The following is a 15,956-nucleotide window of genomic DNA, read 5'->3' as shown; positions in this document are numbered from 1 at the left end:
ATGCTTGCCACAACCAGTGCCATGATTTAGCACTTCTAAAAATTGTTTTACTCTGCACAACAGGAGGGGTGCAAAATGCCACGTTCTCAGTTACTTTGCCTTGCAGCGTTGGAGTTGATTCATTTTACTCATTCATTTCACCTAGCTATATCCTTGCCATTTTTCCTTCCTTTGGACAGAGCTCTTGGCTTTCAGACAATTCCTGCAGACCCTGCAGCAGTTGTGTCACCATAAGATGTGTCACTCAGACTGGGAGCAGTCAGGTTTGAAAACCGAGGAGCTGCCTGACTCGCATCCGAGGTGGAGCAAGCAGTGAGTGAGCAGACAGCAAGAGGGATGCAGACAGACTGAGTCTGTTAGACTTAAGCAAGGCTTAATACAGTTAAAACCAGCCCTTAGATGTGGCTCTTGATAATGCTGGTAATAAATACCGTTCTTGGGACTTCTAGAAAGGAGTGGTCATCTCATTTTGGTAAAACAGGTGTGCAGAATGAATGGTCTAATTTTCCCAAATGCAAAGTGTGATAAGGAAGGAGTTGGCATATCCTTTTGGGGTAAAAAAAAATTAATTAGATTGTTGATTTCCTGGGACAGGATCCATCTTTCATTTCTGATTTTGCCTAGCACTCTGCACAAAAGGATGTCAGTGCATAACAAGCTTTCTGGCAGCTACCAAACCTTGCAATACTCATGTGGTATAGGGATAAGTGACAGCCAGCACATGCATCTGGGTCTGCTACTACTTAGATCACTAGTAAAGGCATTGATGATGAGATAGGGAACACTTATTAAACTTACAAGCACATGGTGAGAGCTGGCAGGCTAAAGGAGAAGCTGAGAAGTCCAAATAATAGCGGCAATTCATGAATTGCATGAGTAGACCTGAATGTCATTCAGAACAGAAAAGATGTGAACCATCAGAGAAAATCCAGAAAGAACAGAACTCCAGGAAAAAAATGGGATGAAGAAATGTGGAACAGACTGAGCATCTGGAGTGTGGACTGACTGGGGAAGCAAGGTGGTAACTGTGTCAAGTGTGTGAAAGGCTGTCACAGAAAGAGAGGGAATCACCTGCTTTCTCTGTCCATGGTGGATAATACAAGGAATTGGAGGTTTAAATTGCAGCAGAGAAATTAAGGTCAGATCCTTATGAAATTTTTTTTGTGTATGGTAGAGATTATGAAGCATTGCAACAGATTTCTTGAGGAGGTTAAGATGTTTCTATCCCTGGAGAGTTAAACACTGATGATCATACCCAAAGGCAGAGAAAGTGGTGGAATATCCACCTTCTGGACATGCCATCGATCTTCTGCTACTGGGAATTACAAGAAGCTGACCTTGCAATCAAGGTAGTGCAAAACAAAAAAATAAATAAATATCCAGATTTAGATCCCAGGTGTGGCGGATTTCTTTTGTGAACCTACCCAGAGAGACAACAGTGTCCCAGAACCCTCCTGAACCTAGGAGTCTGCTTTCAAGCTGGTTTGATTCTGTATTCTAGGAATTCTTGGATTTTCAGAGAAATTAGTGTCCGTTGTCACTGTTTGAAGTCACCATTGAGAACCCATTCTCAGAACAGTATTTTGGGTGTCATGTGGAACCAGATCCATAACAGTAAACTTTGTTTTGATGACAATATGTGGCTACACATCTGTGATGTTACCTTTCCTGTCTAGCAGGAACTAAATGGATTTAATATTTTCTCCATCTACAGCTTTGTCTACAGAGCAGTTACAAGAATCAGTGGGCCTCAGACCTACTGCACAGGGTGGACACTTCTGGCTTGCAGAAGTCCATTAACTCACACCAGGCTTTTATTCCACACCACATGAGGTGTAGAGAAGGGCTTGCAACCCTGCTGCCCTTGGAGGAAGGTGACCAACCATTCCTTCTGTCATTGCCTCTCCTTCTCCTGTGTCCCTGTGGTCTGCAATTGGCCCTCCTTGCTCAGGAAGAGATGGCTGGAGGTGTGCACTTCAGGAGGCCTCTCCTCCTCCTTCCACCTGTTTTTCATTCCTTGACTCACTGGCTTTAAGCCGTAAGCAGTGACGTGACAGCTGAGTCACGGACACACCACCTGGATGCTGTCAGCATCAATCTCTCTTATAAGGATCATAGAAGAACAAATAGAGAAGACTCTTAGGGCTTCTAATTCGTCTTCCTGCCAGCAGGGCACCGAGTCCTGCAGTGCAGGCTCTGGCTTTGCCCAACTTGCTCTCAAAATCCCAGGCAATGGGATTCCACTGCCCTTCCCCAGGAGCTGCTCTGCAATTCAATAAACATCATTACCAAGGAGAGCGCTGCTTTTCCGTGATTATTATTTACCCTAAGTATTCCTAATGAGAGCAAATATCTTCTTACTGCTATCCACACTAGAGGTTTTTTTGTTTTTTTGTGAAGAAATTCAGTAAAGCTGCAAAATCGGAGATGAAATGTTTTATTTGTGTTCTGTTTAACAGTTTTAAGACCGTCCCTGCTGCATGCTTTGTTGTACACAGCAGATGAGAAAACCCAGAGATGCAGCCCTATGCCCTGAAGAGCTTACACTTTTCATTTAAGCAAGATACAGTGACTGAGAATGACAAGTAACGAGAAGGCAGGACAGGAGTCATACGAGAAAGGTCAGGATGTTTCTAAATAAAACCTATTGTCATGCTTTTAATTTGGGTTTATATTGAAGACATCAAACATGGCTACATTTTTTTTGAGACAATTTCACTGCTTTTTAATCAAACGTTTTTAATCTCACAAAGTCATCTTGCCTACTTTGGTTTGGTGCTTATTTAAAGCTTCATTTTTATAGAAATTTATGTTTTTCTCTCACAGTTACTCTTTCAGCTTGGAGGGGCTTTTGCAAAAACAGTTGTCACAGTTAGTCTGGTTATTAATTCTCTGTGTGTTTCAGGGTGCAGGAGGTTTCCTGCCTGATCCATGCCACTGGACTGCTTCTCCTTGACCTTTGTCTCCAGCTCTCTGTCTGCTCTTTGCAACACCCTAAATTGCCCTTACTCCAGAGGTGGCAGTCAAACCTCTTCATCATGTTTGCCTGAGTGTAACAGAGCACCTTCTCTCTGCTCAGACCTTACAGCTGCCTCAGAGCAGCAGTGACTCCTCTCCTGGGTGCCAATAAACCAGAGCAGAGCATCACGGTGCCAAACCATCTGCCCCACCTCCTCCATATGCCCTCTCCAGCTTTTACACCCCACTCACTGTGTGCTTCCTACAGCTGATGGAGGTGTAAAGCCAATTCCTGACATCCTTAGCTTTGGGTTTCCAACCCACACATCTTCCTCTCCATGCTACTTGATTAGCAGAGAAGCACATTTAATTTTGGGGGATGCAGGGTAAAAGTCTATCATGGTAACTCAATGTTATTCCAACAGATGTCCATTCAATGCCATCTGTCCCACCTGTGGCTTTGGCTATTATTTCTTACTAATTTTAATCTTGTCTTCGCCTTAAGGGGACAAATTGTTTCTGGTACCTGACTGCAGGTTTAGCAAACTCCCTGAAGGAAGCCCAAATGCATTTCAAAAGCATTTTTAATGTGTGTCTTTCATCCTGGTGAAACCAGCTGTCCATGCACATCAATCCCCTGCAGCAATTTTTCCTTTCATGGAATAGAAATATTCAGCCTCGTGGTTGGGTATGGAAATTTTGCTGAATTGAGACAAGGGGTCTGCATAAACGGACTGAATTTAGTACCCTGACTTTCCATCCTCCCTCTTAACTCTTCTGAAAGAAGTCATGAAGTCTTGAGAGCTGAGTCCTGCTGGGAATCTCAGAGGGCTTGGAACAGAGATGGGTGATTTTCAGCTGGAGAACCTGCCAGGGGTTTGGTTTTATGCACACACACTTTTCTGAGCAGCTTGGCCAAGTGCACACCTTGTACTCAGAAGGCAAAGGGAGAACCTCTTTCTTCTACTAGACCTCCCAATTCATGTTAAAAAAATATGCTTAACTATTATTTATTCGTATTTTTTGTGAAAGGCCCTAGCTCAATTAAAAAAGCAGATGATTATTTGTATAGCTAGTGCAGAGTTTTTGTAGCAGTCACACTGGAAAAGCATTAGTTATCGAAGGAGACAAATTGAACAAGACAAATCTAGAGCCAACCTGTTTCTCCTCAAGCAGTTTGTAAACACATACTGAGAAGCAGAGAATTAGGAAAGAGTTGAACTTGCTCTTGCTGTGACTCAAATTCAGCTGGTTAAAGGAAAGCTTCATTTTAATTTACTATTTCTGAGCAAGACATCATTCGAAGCTGATGTTTGACAGGTGGTGATGCTCATATTGTGCCTTTTCTTCAGAACAGTTTAGTTTCTCTCTAAACCTACTTTACATCTGACTGAAGACCTGCTCTGAGAGCAGGGAGCTCCCAAACAGCTTGGAGCTCCTTTGATGTTTCCTCCACCACCTCAGCTGCCCCGGCCAGGTATCAGCAGCTGCTCCCAACAGAGTTCTGAATGGTTTCCTGGGCACAGGAGAGGCCACATATTCTTGGACCACGCATCTTCAGCACCAGCTTTAGTCTGAGGCTGCTCTGTTCTCACAGAATTTATTTAATCTTTGATGCATTAACTTCAGTGTGTGACCCTGCTGTGAGAGAGGGCAAGGGCAAAAGTCCCAGTGGGGCAAAAATGGGAAGCAAGGTTCAGTTGCTCTGATTGATTTTTTCCAGAAAATAAAGGCTGATTTCTTCTGAGTTTGGTGAACAGTACCTATTTTGGGAATATGAAGGCATTTGGCTTTCACTGATCCTCTCTACACCTTTTGGTATTTCTCCAAGCAGTGCCCTGAAGGCAGCTCTGGGGTTTGTAAGCTGCTCTCTTGTAAACACTCAAAGGTATTTGTCCAACAGAGGGAGAGCCAGCTTCCCTGTACAGCAAGTGGATGTGGCAAAATGCAAATAGCAGCAGTTCACAGGGATCGATACATCCAACAAAGCCCATGCAGCTGCAGTGTCTGTCTGGAGGGTGTGCAAGCTTCTCCTGGTGCAGGATCTCTCATGGACACTGTGCTGGTGCAGGGGGATGATTCTGGCTGTATGGACAGAAATTTATGCATTGCTACAGCAGCTCAAGTGCCTGTGGGCTATTGCAACTCTGCCTCACAGGCAGTCAGATAAGAGCCAGCTCCCCTCCTTGATCTATGTAATAAAATGCTTTTGCTGCTGTGCAGGACCTTGTGTACCCACAGGGTACATCAAATGGGAGTAAATTGAGCTTTGTGCTCTTAAGAAAAGTCCTGTTGGAAACCCTGGCATAGATCATAAAGAAGTGCACAATATTTGTGGGGAATGATGGCTGCTAATACAATAAACCTAGCCATTTCTAAACTTTCCCCTCCATTAAGCAAAAATAATCAGTGTCATTACATTTTATATTTTGTGAATGAAAATAATATTATATGCATTCTGAACATTAACAGATTTGAATTTGCTTTTAGCAAGAAATGTGGACATTTTAATGTAAGGACTATATGTATTATGTTTTACTAGCTGTTGAATACACCAGGTTCCAGATAGTTAATTTTGGCAATGAGAAATTTCTTGTGATGTGATAAAGACAATGAATGAAGCACTTCAGAGGATCAGAGTGTAATATTATCCATAACTTCCATCAGTTATGACAACAGACAGCAAAACAAAGCGACATACTGGGATGGATGAGGGTCCTGATCTAAGGGTACTGTGCCTTTACTCAAAGTAATCTTGATTTCAGCTTCTTAAAAGTATTTTACCATGGTTCAGGAAGTCCTTAAGCCATGGATTGATGGAGATTAAGAGAAAATACCAGGGAACTGTGAGCATAGACTTACTTTGATCTTGACATTTTTGCTAAATAGGGTATCTGAGCTGGTATGACTCTTACATTTTCATTTCAAGTTAATGGCCAAATCCAAAACGTTGCTAAAAGAAGGAATTAAAGCAGAATATAAACATCTAAATCCAGCATTGAAATAAAAAGGCTCTCTTAGCTCCAGTCCAATCCTAGAAGCACCTAACTCAGGAGCTACCTACACCTTCAGTCTCCAAGGACTGCAAATGTACAACAGTCACCTTGCACCTGTGCCTGGAGCCTCCACCTCCTCAGTGGGTCTGAATCCTGCTGTATCCTGCCAGGATTACAGATGGTTCAGCTCTTGTTGGACTTGGAACAAGCCACATGCTTGAGTTCATGCAGCTGAGAAGGTGAAAAAAAAAAAAGAGTAAACCCTCTGAGAGAAAAGAAAGCACGTACAAGAGAGTCTTTAGTCCAGCAGTTGGGATTGGTCTTTCAGGAACAGGAATTGTGTCCTCCTGGCTGGAATTCACAAACAGCTTCTGCAGGAAGACTGAAACTCCAGATCAGGTCGGTGCTTTCACCACTAAACTAAAAATTATACTCACCTTTGATCTTCCTCTTATAGCTCAATGAATCTTTAATTCTTTTTATGCAAAGAAGGACAGGTTCAGCATAAGGGCATAAAATGCTCTCCTCTACTCTCCTCATCTTCCCTGAGTATCTTGCGCCCTGGAAGATTTTTGTAGCTCCCCAGGGAACACAGGTTGGTATTTCTGAGGCGGCAAACCAAGCTGAACCCGGATTTCCTCCTTGTCACCCTGCTGAGAACCTCCCTGAGAAATACAGATAGCTGGCTGCAGCCTGCAGGAGTGTCCTGTGTTTGCCTCTGGGTGGACAGACTGCCCATGTCCTGAAAGGTATCTCAGCCCCAGTGGCAGGCATGGTTTGGAAGCTCATCCCTGAGCTCCTTCAGTCATCAGATTGTTTTCTTTCTGACTCTTGGGAGAGGGCATTTTACAGCAGAATAGATCCCAGAGAACAAGCTGAAGAAAATCCAACTCACAACACCCAACATCTGGAAGTCTGAGACTACTCTCCTGGAAGACTGGAAAGGGTTTTAAAAATATGTTCCAAATGTGGCAAATGGTGAAACACTGGAAGAAACATCCAGCCTCCCAGGCTGGTGTCCTTACCACTGCCTTGGATGTATGGAAGTGCATGCAGTAGTTGTGAGAGGCCAAATCCAGCAGACATTCCGGAATGACTGTGGGAAGTGGATCTGATGGAGCACAATGTCTCTTGAGGGTTACTAGCAACCTGAGGTGGGTGATTGTCCCTTGAAACAGAAATTAAGGAATGGAAATTCCCATGCTCCTGGAATTTTGGAACTTCAATGCAAAGTGTCTGGGCTCTTTGCCTGTCCAAATTTGGGAACTGTCTGAACTGTCAAGTGCTTCTCTGATCAGTCAGGTTCCTGTGTCCTTACACCACATCTGAAAGAGAAGTTTCGTTAGATACATACAAGCTCCTGCTCAGACAACGTCTAATGCCGATGTCCAGACATCCTTTGTGTTTCACCAGGGATGCCCTGTGGGTGCCTTATCCCTCTCTGGGCACACCCAGAGGCACCTGAGTCTTGCCAGCCCTCAGCAGCCAGCAACGAAGCACCAGCCTCTCGCTTTTTGAAAAATGCCTGACTCTGAGAGGGACTTTGGTACTTGTCACCTCTTTTGAAGAAAGGTTCCTCCCTGCAGGCTGGCAGTACCTCAGACACTGCCTCATTAGCTGATTCGGTAATTCCCTGCTCCTTGTTCTGCTGTAGTGCATGCCATTGCGTGTGGAAAGCAGGCTCCCAGCAGTGCAGTAACAGCCTGTACCAAAACTGTAACCTAAGTGTTGCCATGTACCTTTTTGTGACTATATTCCAAATTACTAGTGTAGGTTCAGTGAATGGGACCAGCTGCCTCAAGGATCACAAGTGCTACGTCTTGGGGCACAAGGTGCATTGCATTAGTCAGGCAATAACCCCAGGTCTCCAGAAATATAGATCCTACTGGAATTATACATTAAAGTCACATTGTGTTTACCTTAAAGCAATCTGATGAGGGATTAACTAGATGATCAGTCCATCTCACCACATCACAGAGGAGTAATTAAATTATTCCCAAACAAATAATTGCTAGAATTTGACACCTAATCTAATTGCTGATATCTCTGTAATCTTTTCTTCCTGCTTCTTCAAATGCTCAACCCTACTTATTAAGAACAGTGCCGATTTTGTCCTGCAGAAAGTTAGAATATATTTCTTCTTCTTCTTCTTCATCTGTCCTTGTTGATCTACGGGAAAACCAGACCCCACCACATAAAATTATTCTGGCTTTGCAGAAGGGGCTGGTGAGCCTCTGTTTGGAATATAGTTCCCAGCACCGATCACCTCATTAGGAAAGTAAGTTGCTACAAATTGGGACGTTGCAACAGAGTCCAAATGATGCTGGAACTTAATTATTCAGAAAAGGTTTAGAAAAGCTACGGTGTGGCTGCTGCCTTTAGAAAACAGGAGATTAGAAAGCCACTTAAGGGGGGGTTTGCAGAACTCTGGAGTAATAGCAAGGATTCACATACACAGGAAGAACAGAGCGAGTGACAAATACCAGAACAAAAGGGAAATTAACAGAAGCTTAAGTAGGGATGAGCAGCAAAGCACTGTAATTTATTTGTGAATTTATTTGTATTTAACACAGTTAATATATGGAAAATTATACTAAAGCTGGAACAGAAACAACTATTAGAAATAATTTTACAAGGCTTTAGACACGTGTGGGGGGCTTAAAATAACTCTGTGGGATGCAACTCATCATTCAGAGGAGAGGAAAAGGACTTTCATCTTCCTCACAATCTCGTCTTTTAAAACATTTATTTCCATTGTGCTAAGAAACAGACATAGTTACTTTAATGTGACTATTCTCAGGGAAAGGTTTTCATTTACAAAATTAATTTCCCTTCCAGCTTCAAATATACAGATGTGACTGAAAATAATCAGAGACACTCGAAAGGACAGGGCTGGACCCTGATCTCAGCAACAGGAGAGCAAAGCCCAAGAAAAAAATCTGGATGCACGCAGGGATGTAACTGAGATGAGATCTGGTCCTGAAGTGCTGCACTCCAGACAGAAAAACCTTGATGTCCCCTCCTTAAATGTCAAGAAAAACTATCAAAAGAGTCCCAAGTCCTTTTAGGGCATTTCCACAGTTCTTGGAAGAAGGCTGTATGTCCCTATTTGCATACGATGCCTCCAGGCCATCATCTTCAGCGGGCGTTGGATCAGACTGGGCGGCTCGCTCCTTCGACCTGCAGCTCTGCCTGCTTTAAGAGCAAACAGACCGCCTTCAGCTCCGGCGAGCCCGCTGGGAATTCACCTTTCTTACGCACCGAGGGAGCAGGGGACACGGGAATGTTGCCCTGAGGCAATCTGTGTAATCCCTGTATCTCTCTTTCCTGCCTTGCAGGACGGGTGCTTCCCCCGCCGCTCGGAGACACGTGGGTGACATCCCCACTTTTCTCTCCAGGGGAGATCTCCGCAGGCAGTTTACGATGCCAGAGCTCCCGCTGTGCTACCACCGTTTACTCGGAAAATCACAGGCAATTAATCACAGTTTTCTCGGGGGAAAACCCACTTGATTTGGACCCGTCATTACGCAGGGAAGCTGCAGAAACACCGTGCTGTAACCTAACCTGAACTCCGCTAAAGGAATTCCTTCCTAGGGCTGCCCTTTCACTTGGCGAGCCCTGCCTGCCTTTGGAAAACCGGGACGGGTGTAGCGGACTGTGGTTACACTCGGATGTGCCGAGGAGCAAGATGCACCCGCGATGTTGTCCCGCTCGTCTTTGGGCCGCCGAGGCAGGACGCGGCGAGCCTGAGGAAGCCACGGGGACCGCTCTGAGGTGACCTGCTGCCTGCCCGGGGCTTTCCCCGGGCTCCTCCCGCAGAAAGCTGTGCGGGCGTCGCGCAGGGGCCGATGCGGGCAGAGGGATGGAGGGAAGAAGGGATGGAGAGATGCAAGGAGGAAGCAGTTCAGGAGGCAGGTGAACGGGACAACGCGATGCGTCCCCGACCGTCCCGGTTTCAGCGGGGCGCAGTTTGGGCGGCACCCGCAGCGACTCCGCCGGTGACGGCGGGGCGGGCGCGGTGCCCCCCCGCAGCCGGAGTGCCCGGGGACGTGCGGGACGCCCCCGCCGCCTCTCCCCTCCCCTCCCCTCCGCCCGCCCCGCCCCGGGGGCCGGGCCGCCACCCGCGCTCCGCGCGGCGAGCGGGCGGGCGGCGGCAGACGGGCGCCCCGCGGACCGCAACGACGGCGGCGCCCCGGAGCCCCCCAGGCGGCTCCGCCCCGGCCCCCCGCAGGTGGGTCCGCCCTGCCCGCGCCCCCCACGTCGGGGCGGCGACGGGGGCGGGCGAGCCCGTCCCCCCACGAGGGGCCGAGGGGTAGAGCCGGGCGCCCGCTCGCCGAGGCGACGCCCCCCGCGCCCGCCCAGCCCCGCCGGGCGTTCGGGGCGCCGCGCCCCCTCGGAGCGGAGCGGGGCGGCTCTCGGCGGCCCTCGCCATGGCGGGGCTCCCGGCCGGCCGGCGGGCGGGCTGAGGCGGGGGCCGGGCGGGGAGGCGCCGGCGGCGGGGTCTCACCGCCTCTTCTTGCCGTCCCCCGCAGGGAGCGGCCGGCCCCCCGCGCCACCATTGCCTCGCACGGCAAGGAGGACCTGCTCGCCGCCGCCGCCCGGCTCTGGCAGCGGAGGAGGCGGCTGCTGGCCGCCGCCGGGCTCGCCCTGGCCATGGCCGTCGCGCTGCTGGTCGCCGTGCCCCTGCTGCTGCTGCAAGCGCCCGCCGACACCGGCGCCCACTACGAGATGATGGGCACCTGCCGCATGATCTGCGACCCGTACAGCGGCGGGCGGCCGCCCGGCCCCGGCAGCACCGCCGCCGTGGAGGCCCTGCAGGACCTGGGCGCCAACCCCCCGCCGCCCTTCGTCCAGGGACCCAAGGGGGAGCCGGGCCGCCCGGGCAAGCCGGGCCCCCGCGGGCCGCCCGGGGGGGCGGGGCCGCCGGGTCCGCGGGGCCCGCCGGGGGAGCGGGGGGACGCGGGGAAGCCGGGGCTGCCCGGGCTGGCGCTGGCGGGCGCGGGCGGCGGCGGGAGCGGCGGCGGGGCGGCGGCGGGCGGCGAGGCGGCGGGCGGGCTGAGCGCCGCCTTCAGCGGGCCGCGCATCGCCTTCTACGTGGGGCTCAAGAGCCCCCACGAGGGCTACGAGGTCCTCAAGTTCGACGACGTGGTGACCAACCTGGGAAACCACTACGACCCGGCCAGCGGCAAGTTCACCTGCCAGGTGCGCGGCATCTACTTCTTCACCTACCACATCCTCATGCGCGGCGGCGACGGCACCAGCATGTGGGCCGACCTCTGCAAGAACGGCCAGGTGGGTTCCGCCGCTCCCCCGCGCGTCCTCCCCGCCCGGGGTGTCCCGGTCGTCCCCCTGCCACCGTCCCCGTCCCGCGGGCGCTCCCGAGGAGAGAGCCGGCGGGAGCATCCTGCGCGCCGTCGGGGCGGGGGTGCACCTCTAGAGCCGCGACAAATTCCGAACTCCCGGCTCGCAAACTTTTCTGCCGGGCTGGGGAGAAGGAGAAGCGAGGAAAGGGGTGGGAGGGAGGACAGGAGGTAGTGGAAGGGTTGGGAAGGAGGGACTCGGGGCATTGATGGAGGAGCTGAGAAAGAGGGGCTGGGGAACTGATGGAGGGGCCGGAAAAAGGGTGCGTGAAGGACTGATGGGGGGTGCTGCAGAAGAGTGACTTGAGGGGCTAATAGAGATGCTGGGCAAGAAGGGCAGGGGGGGCTGATGTGCCCAGCGGCTGTGTTGGCAGGTGCGGGCCAGTGCCATCGCCCAAGACGCAGACCAGAACTACGACTATGCCAGCAACAGCGTGGTGCTGCACCTGGACTCCGGCGACGAAGTGTACGTCAAGCTGGATGGAGGCAAAGCACACGGAGGCAACAACAATAAGTACAGCACTTTCTCTGGCTTTCTTTTATACCCTGATTAACACACAAGTGACACGACACAACTGGCCCTGCCACTGATGCACTTGGGGCTGTTTGGCAATTCCATACCCCATCGTGCTGCTGTTCCTGCTGGTGTCCGCTGTCTCCGCAGGTCACTTTAGCTTCATTATCAGTTTATATGTTTTTATTTTTACCCTTGTGGAAACGAAATAGAAATGAAACAAAGTGAACCCCTTCCTTACTCTCCCATTTCTTCCGACCCCCGCTCTCCCTTCGTCTGCCTGAGTGTTTCGTGTGTCACATGAGGAACTTGGCAGCTTGAAACTCTCGAGTGGTTCCAGGAGGGTTTAAAAGAGCCCAGAGTTTGGACTGTGTCACACACGGAATTTGAACAGGTCACATTTTTTCATCAATAAGTATTAATGACGATGATGAATTTTAAGATCGACTATTCACGAAGTGGGACTGGATCATAACTGTTTCTTCCTCTGCTGCTTTGTATGGGGTCAAGTGTAAACTTTTCTTTCTGTGCAATGCAATGCTCGTGTGAATGATGGTGTCATTAACATCAAACATGTTTCTGTCTGCAAAAGAATTTGGTCATTGACCACAGTCACCCAAATACCACATTAAATTATGTTTTTAGACAATGCCTTCTTGCTTTCTGTCTCTTCCAGTGCTACAAAGGAGCACTGTGGTGGTGCCGCAGGAGGGTGGGCAGTAAAGGAGGGGGTCACTTCAGTCCCTTAGGTTTATAGTAATATTTTAAATTTAGGATGGGGTTCCTTGCCTACATCTTGAATATAGTTCAAGGGGGCTGGGAAGAAATAGAGAGGAAAAAAGCTTCACCTTTATGCAGTTTTGTGAAAAGAAGGCACACAGTTATCAAGGGGTGAAAGTGGGGGTGTGGAGTGAATCTCCTAAACAGATTTACTGGGTTAAAACCTGATCCAGAGGTTAGTGAAGTACAGGAAAAGCAGTTTAATCAGTGATTATGGAAAGCCGTGTTTCTGTAACATGCTTGACAGATGTTAAGAAGGCAGCAGGGGAGAGAGTTTGTCTAAACCCTTGCACTTGCAGTGTGTGTATGGGTTGGAAACCACACCTGACTGGAGGTGGGTCTGCATAGTGCCTGAGATGGGCTGGGTGAGATAGCTTGCTCAAGACTGATGGATTCAGGCCCTTTAGAAGGGTTTTCTCCTCATGGTCCTCTGTAAATCCCAGCCACACTTGGTCTTTTTTCAAAATGCACAGGTGTGTCGGTAGTGCATGTGGTTCTGAGCCTTTGGTGGAGGAGGTGTATTTTTCATCATCACCCCAGTAGGTAACCTCCTGAGTTTGGCTAAATTGGGACTGCTCTGCTGAAGCTAAAAGAGCTAAATTGATTTACAAAAGCGCTTACTTTCATTTTACTGTCTTGTCATTTAATTTTTTCCTCCTGAAGGTCTTGCCTCCCCATCAGCCCTCTGCCCTTCGCAGCCTTAGTGCAAAGATCTCTTATCACAGCTAAGAGAGACAGGAGCTGGTCTGAGACAGCTCTGCCAAGGCTGGAGCTTTGCCTCTGCCATGATGTTGCAGGAGGAAAGGGAGCCACAGTCAGATGGAGTTGCTCCAGCCCCATTTGGGGCAGCCCTATGACGACCAAGGTCTTACAGTCACTCCTGTCTCCTGCTGCATCCTCAGTGGGTATTGTCTTCTCGTTGGCTGGAAGAGGAGGGTCAAGGGGAGAAAACAATTTTTCCATCCTCTCCTCCAGCATCCCCTGCTAGGGACACAGAGTTCATAACCAGGTACACGTGTTAGACATTTATCAATCTCTTATGTCTTGTCGATTTGTACTATTTGGAATATGATTAAAACCAGTGTTTGAGACCATCCAAATGAAGTATAATTGCTATGGATCCTCAATTCCCACCGGATCCGTAATCCTTTTTGACTATTCCTCCCCCCTCCTTCAATGAAATGGAGCTTAGACACAAAGCCCTTGGTTTAAATTTCAAAAAATTAAAATTGACATGCAGCAGCATTAGCAGGAGCCAGGAGGAATTCTAAGGAGGTGCCTGGGCTCTGCTTTATCCTTTGCATTAAGAAGCAATTTGTACTTCTAACAAAGACCCAACTGTTCCCCCTTGGCAAAAGGGCAATGAAGATGCCTTGCAAGGGAATTGCTGTTCACAATACTTAAACAAATTTGAATCTTAGATTTTTAAATCTGTATTCCCTGGTGGAGCCTGCTCCTCTCAATTCAAATGCAGGGCTGGTGGTGTGTGCCTGCCAAGGTGTCAGTAGCTAAGCGGATGATGGATTGATGAGGCAATGGGAAGACACAGGCTCACAGTGGCAGTTTGCCCCGACAGTGATCTATGTATCTGCACATTATCAATGTCATGAGGAGGCTTGAACCACCCTCGCTAGATGTCTCATTTTCCACTTATCTCTTATGTACTAATTATCAGGCTGGATTATTCCCCAGGATAGAAACAAAAAAAAAAAATTGCTCACTGCCACTTCACTGACAGTTTACACAATCGATAGAATGAACGTCTCCCTCAGCTGCTCACAGGCTTTTTTGTTTCCTCTCCTTATTGCAGGGTCTTCTGAGATTGCCTCTGTGGGGGGGTTGATGGCTCTCACCCAGCACCTGTGGCAGCGGTGCTTGGACAGGCTCCTCTGTCCCAGTCATCTCGGTGGTAGCTCAGTGTGTGGGTTGTGTTTTTTTCTGAAGTAACACAGGGAGAAGAAATTGGGAGATGAAAAACTTCAGTGCTCAGTGGTGCAGTTATCCAGAAAAGCAGAGGCAGCGGATGGGGACGGTGGTCCCTGTGCTGCCAGTGGCTGTGGGTGAGACCAGGGTCACACACAGTCCAGCAAACAGCCTGAGGTGGCCTCGTAACCCTCTGGGCTTCAACTGAGCCTTCCTGCCCTTGGGAATGGTCTGTGGGTTCTGCACATTTCATGTCACAAAGGGAAGGAGCTGTTCGTAAGGGGGGTGCTCTGGTCTGCTGGTTTGGGTGGGAAGAGGAGAATTAAAGTGTACTCAAGGTGCCGGCTTCAGCTTTCTCTGGGACTGGCCTTCCCAAATGATCCTGCACCTCAGACATTAGCCAGTGTCTGCTCTGGAGGTCTGACCCCTCAGAGGTCTTATTTACTCAAAGAGTTAAGCAAATGCTTTTAAGAATTGGGACATAATCAGGTGTGACGTGAATTGGGAAAGCCCCCAGAAAGAAGTGGAAGATTGGAGTTTTAGACAAAAGGTGCTCTCTGTTTCTGAGCCCAGCCATGTGCTTAAGTTAAAATTGTAATACAGAATTTAAGATTAAAACAAAGAAAAAAAAGACAGATGTTCATGCCGTCCAAATAATTTAGGTATGCACCAGCAAATCCCTGATCTTTGAGCTGGCAGTGTTCACCTTGACCCTTACCCTGTCAGCCTGGTCAGTACTGGCTGTGGAAGGGATTTCTGGAGGAGAGGTGAGCGGGGAGGTGTTGAAGCACACAAACATCGTGAAAGGGGAAATGGGGATCCTGCTGAGATCCCCGAGGGGGGTTCCAGCCCCCCTGGTCTGTGGTTGTTCCGTGGAGGAAAGTGTTCAGGTTACTCTGCTCTCCTGCAAGCCAGTGCATTTGTTGCTGGCCAGTTGTTTTCTTTTGTCTTGACCTTCACTGGTTTGGGAAAGTCCTGGCAAGTCTCTAGGGAGGTGGGTGAGGAAATCCTGCTTTGTCTAGGGTGAAGAGGGTGAGCTGCTGGTGCTGAGTTTTCTTCAGCCAGAGTACAGAGTTGAGGAATCCAAACTGTGAGAGCAGCTGGTTTCAGGTGTCCTGTGCCAGGTCTGGTGCCTCTCTCTTCCAGGATCTCAGCTTGCAGATTTCCTCCTTGATGCTCATTTTCTTGTGGTGCAGGGCCTGGGTCAATGGGGCTCCCTGTCTTGCAGCAGCAAGAACAGTCCCGTGTTGGGTTCTCCTCTTTCCCTTTTGCTGTAAGGAAAGCAAAGCGTTTATTTTTGTGCCTCGTGTCTTTACACACATGCACTGAACCACGCATTGGTCTTTGTCTTGCTGCTTTTGAAACTCACTCTGGGCATTTTTCTTGGTGATTTAATGCTTGTTTATCTCTCTGCTTGGCTCCTTC

General features: G+C 49.1%; 1 protein-coding gene across 3 annotated transcripts; it reads left to right on the top strand.

Moving 5' to 3' along the window:
• The first annotated feature begins 10,530 nt into the window (after positions 1–10,530).
• Positions 10,531–12,438, top strand: C1QL2 (complement C1q like 2). Of its 3 annotated transcripts, none has more exons than XM_088058991.1 (3): positions 10,554–10,940; positions 10,998–11,246; positions 11,689–12,438. In XM_088058991.1, the coding sequence occupies exons 1-3, from the start codon at positions 10,608–10,610 to the stop codon at positions 11,866–11,868; spliced, it is 762 nt and encodes a 253-aa protein (XP_087915117.1). In that variant the 5' UTR covers positions 10,554–10,607; the 3' UTR covers positions 11,869–12,438. The 3 variants fall into 3 exon arrangements, with proteins under 3 accessions (XP_005519685.2, XP_087915117.1, XP_087915116.1); XM_088058990.1 differs by having other exon boundaries at positions 10,554–10,952; XM_005519628.3 differs by having other exon boundaries at positions 10,531–11,246.
• Positions 12,439–15,956: the final 3,518 nt, after the last annotated feature.

Source organism: Pseudopodoces humilis, chromosome 8 (genome assembly GCF_049639895.1).
Source record: "Pseudopodoces humilis isolate 2021_Gansu_Grassland_sample_001 chromosome 8, ASM4963989v1, whole genome shotgun sequence".
In the NCBI taxonomy this organism is placed as follows: domain Eukaryota; kingdom Metazoa; phylum Chordata; class Aves; order Passeriformes; family Paridae; genus Pseudopodoces; species Pseudopodoces humilis.
The sequence above is the reverse complement of the archived record's forward strand: the minus strand, read 5'-3'. Positions and strand labels throughout refer to the sequence as shown.

What these genes read in the sequence shown, in the direction of transcription:
- C1QL2 (XM_005519628.3), top strand. Translation starts at nt 10,608, where the DNA reads ATGGCCGTCGCGCTGCTGGTCGCCGTGCCCCTGCTGCTGCTGCAAGCG. An exon ending in ACCTCTGCAAGAACGGCCAG is followed by an intron (nt 11,247 to 11,688) that starts GTGGGTTCCGCC and finishes CTGTGTTGGCAG; the next exon opens with GTGCGGGCCAGTGCCATCGC.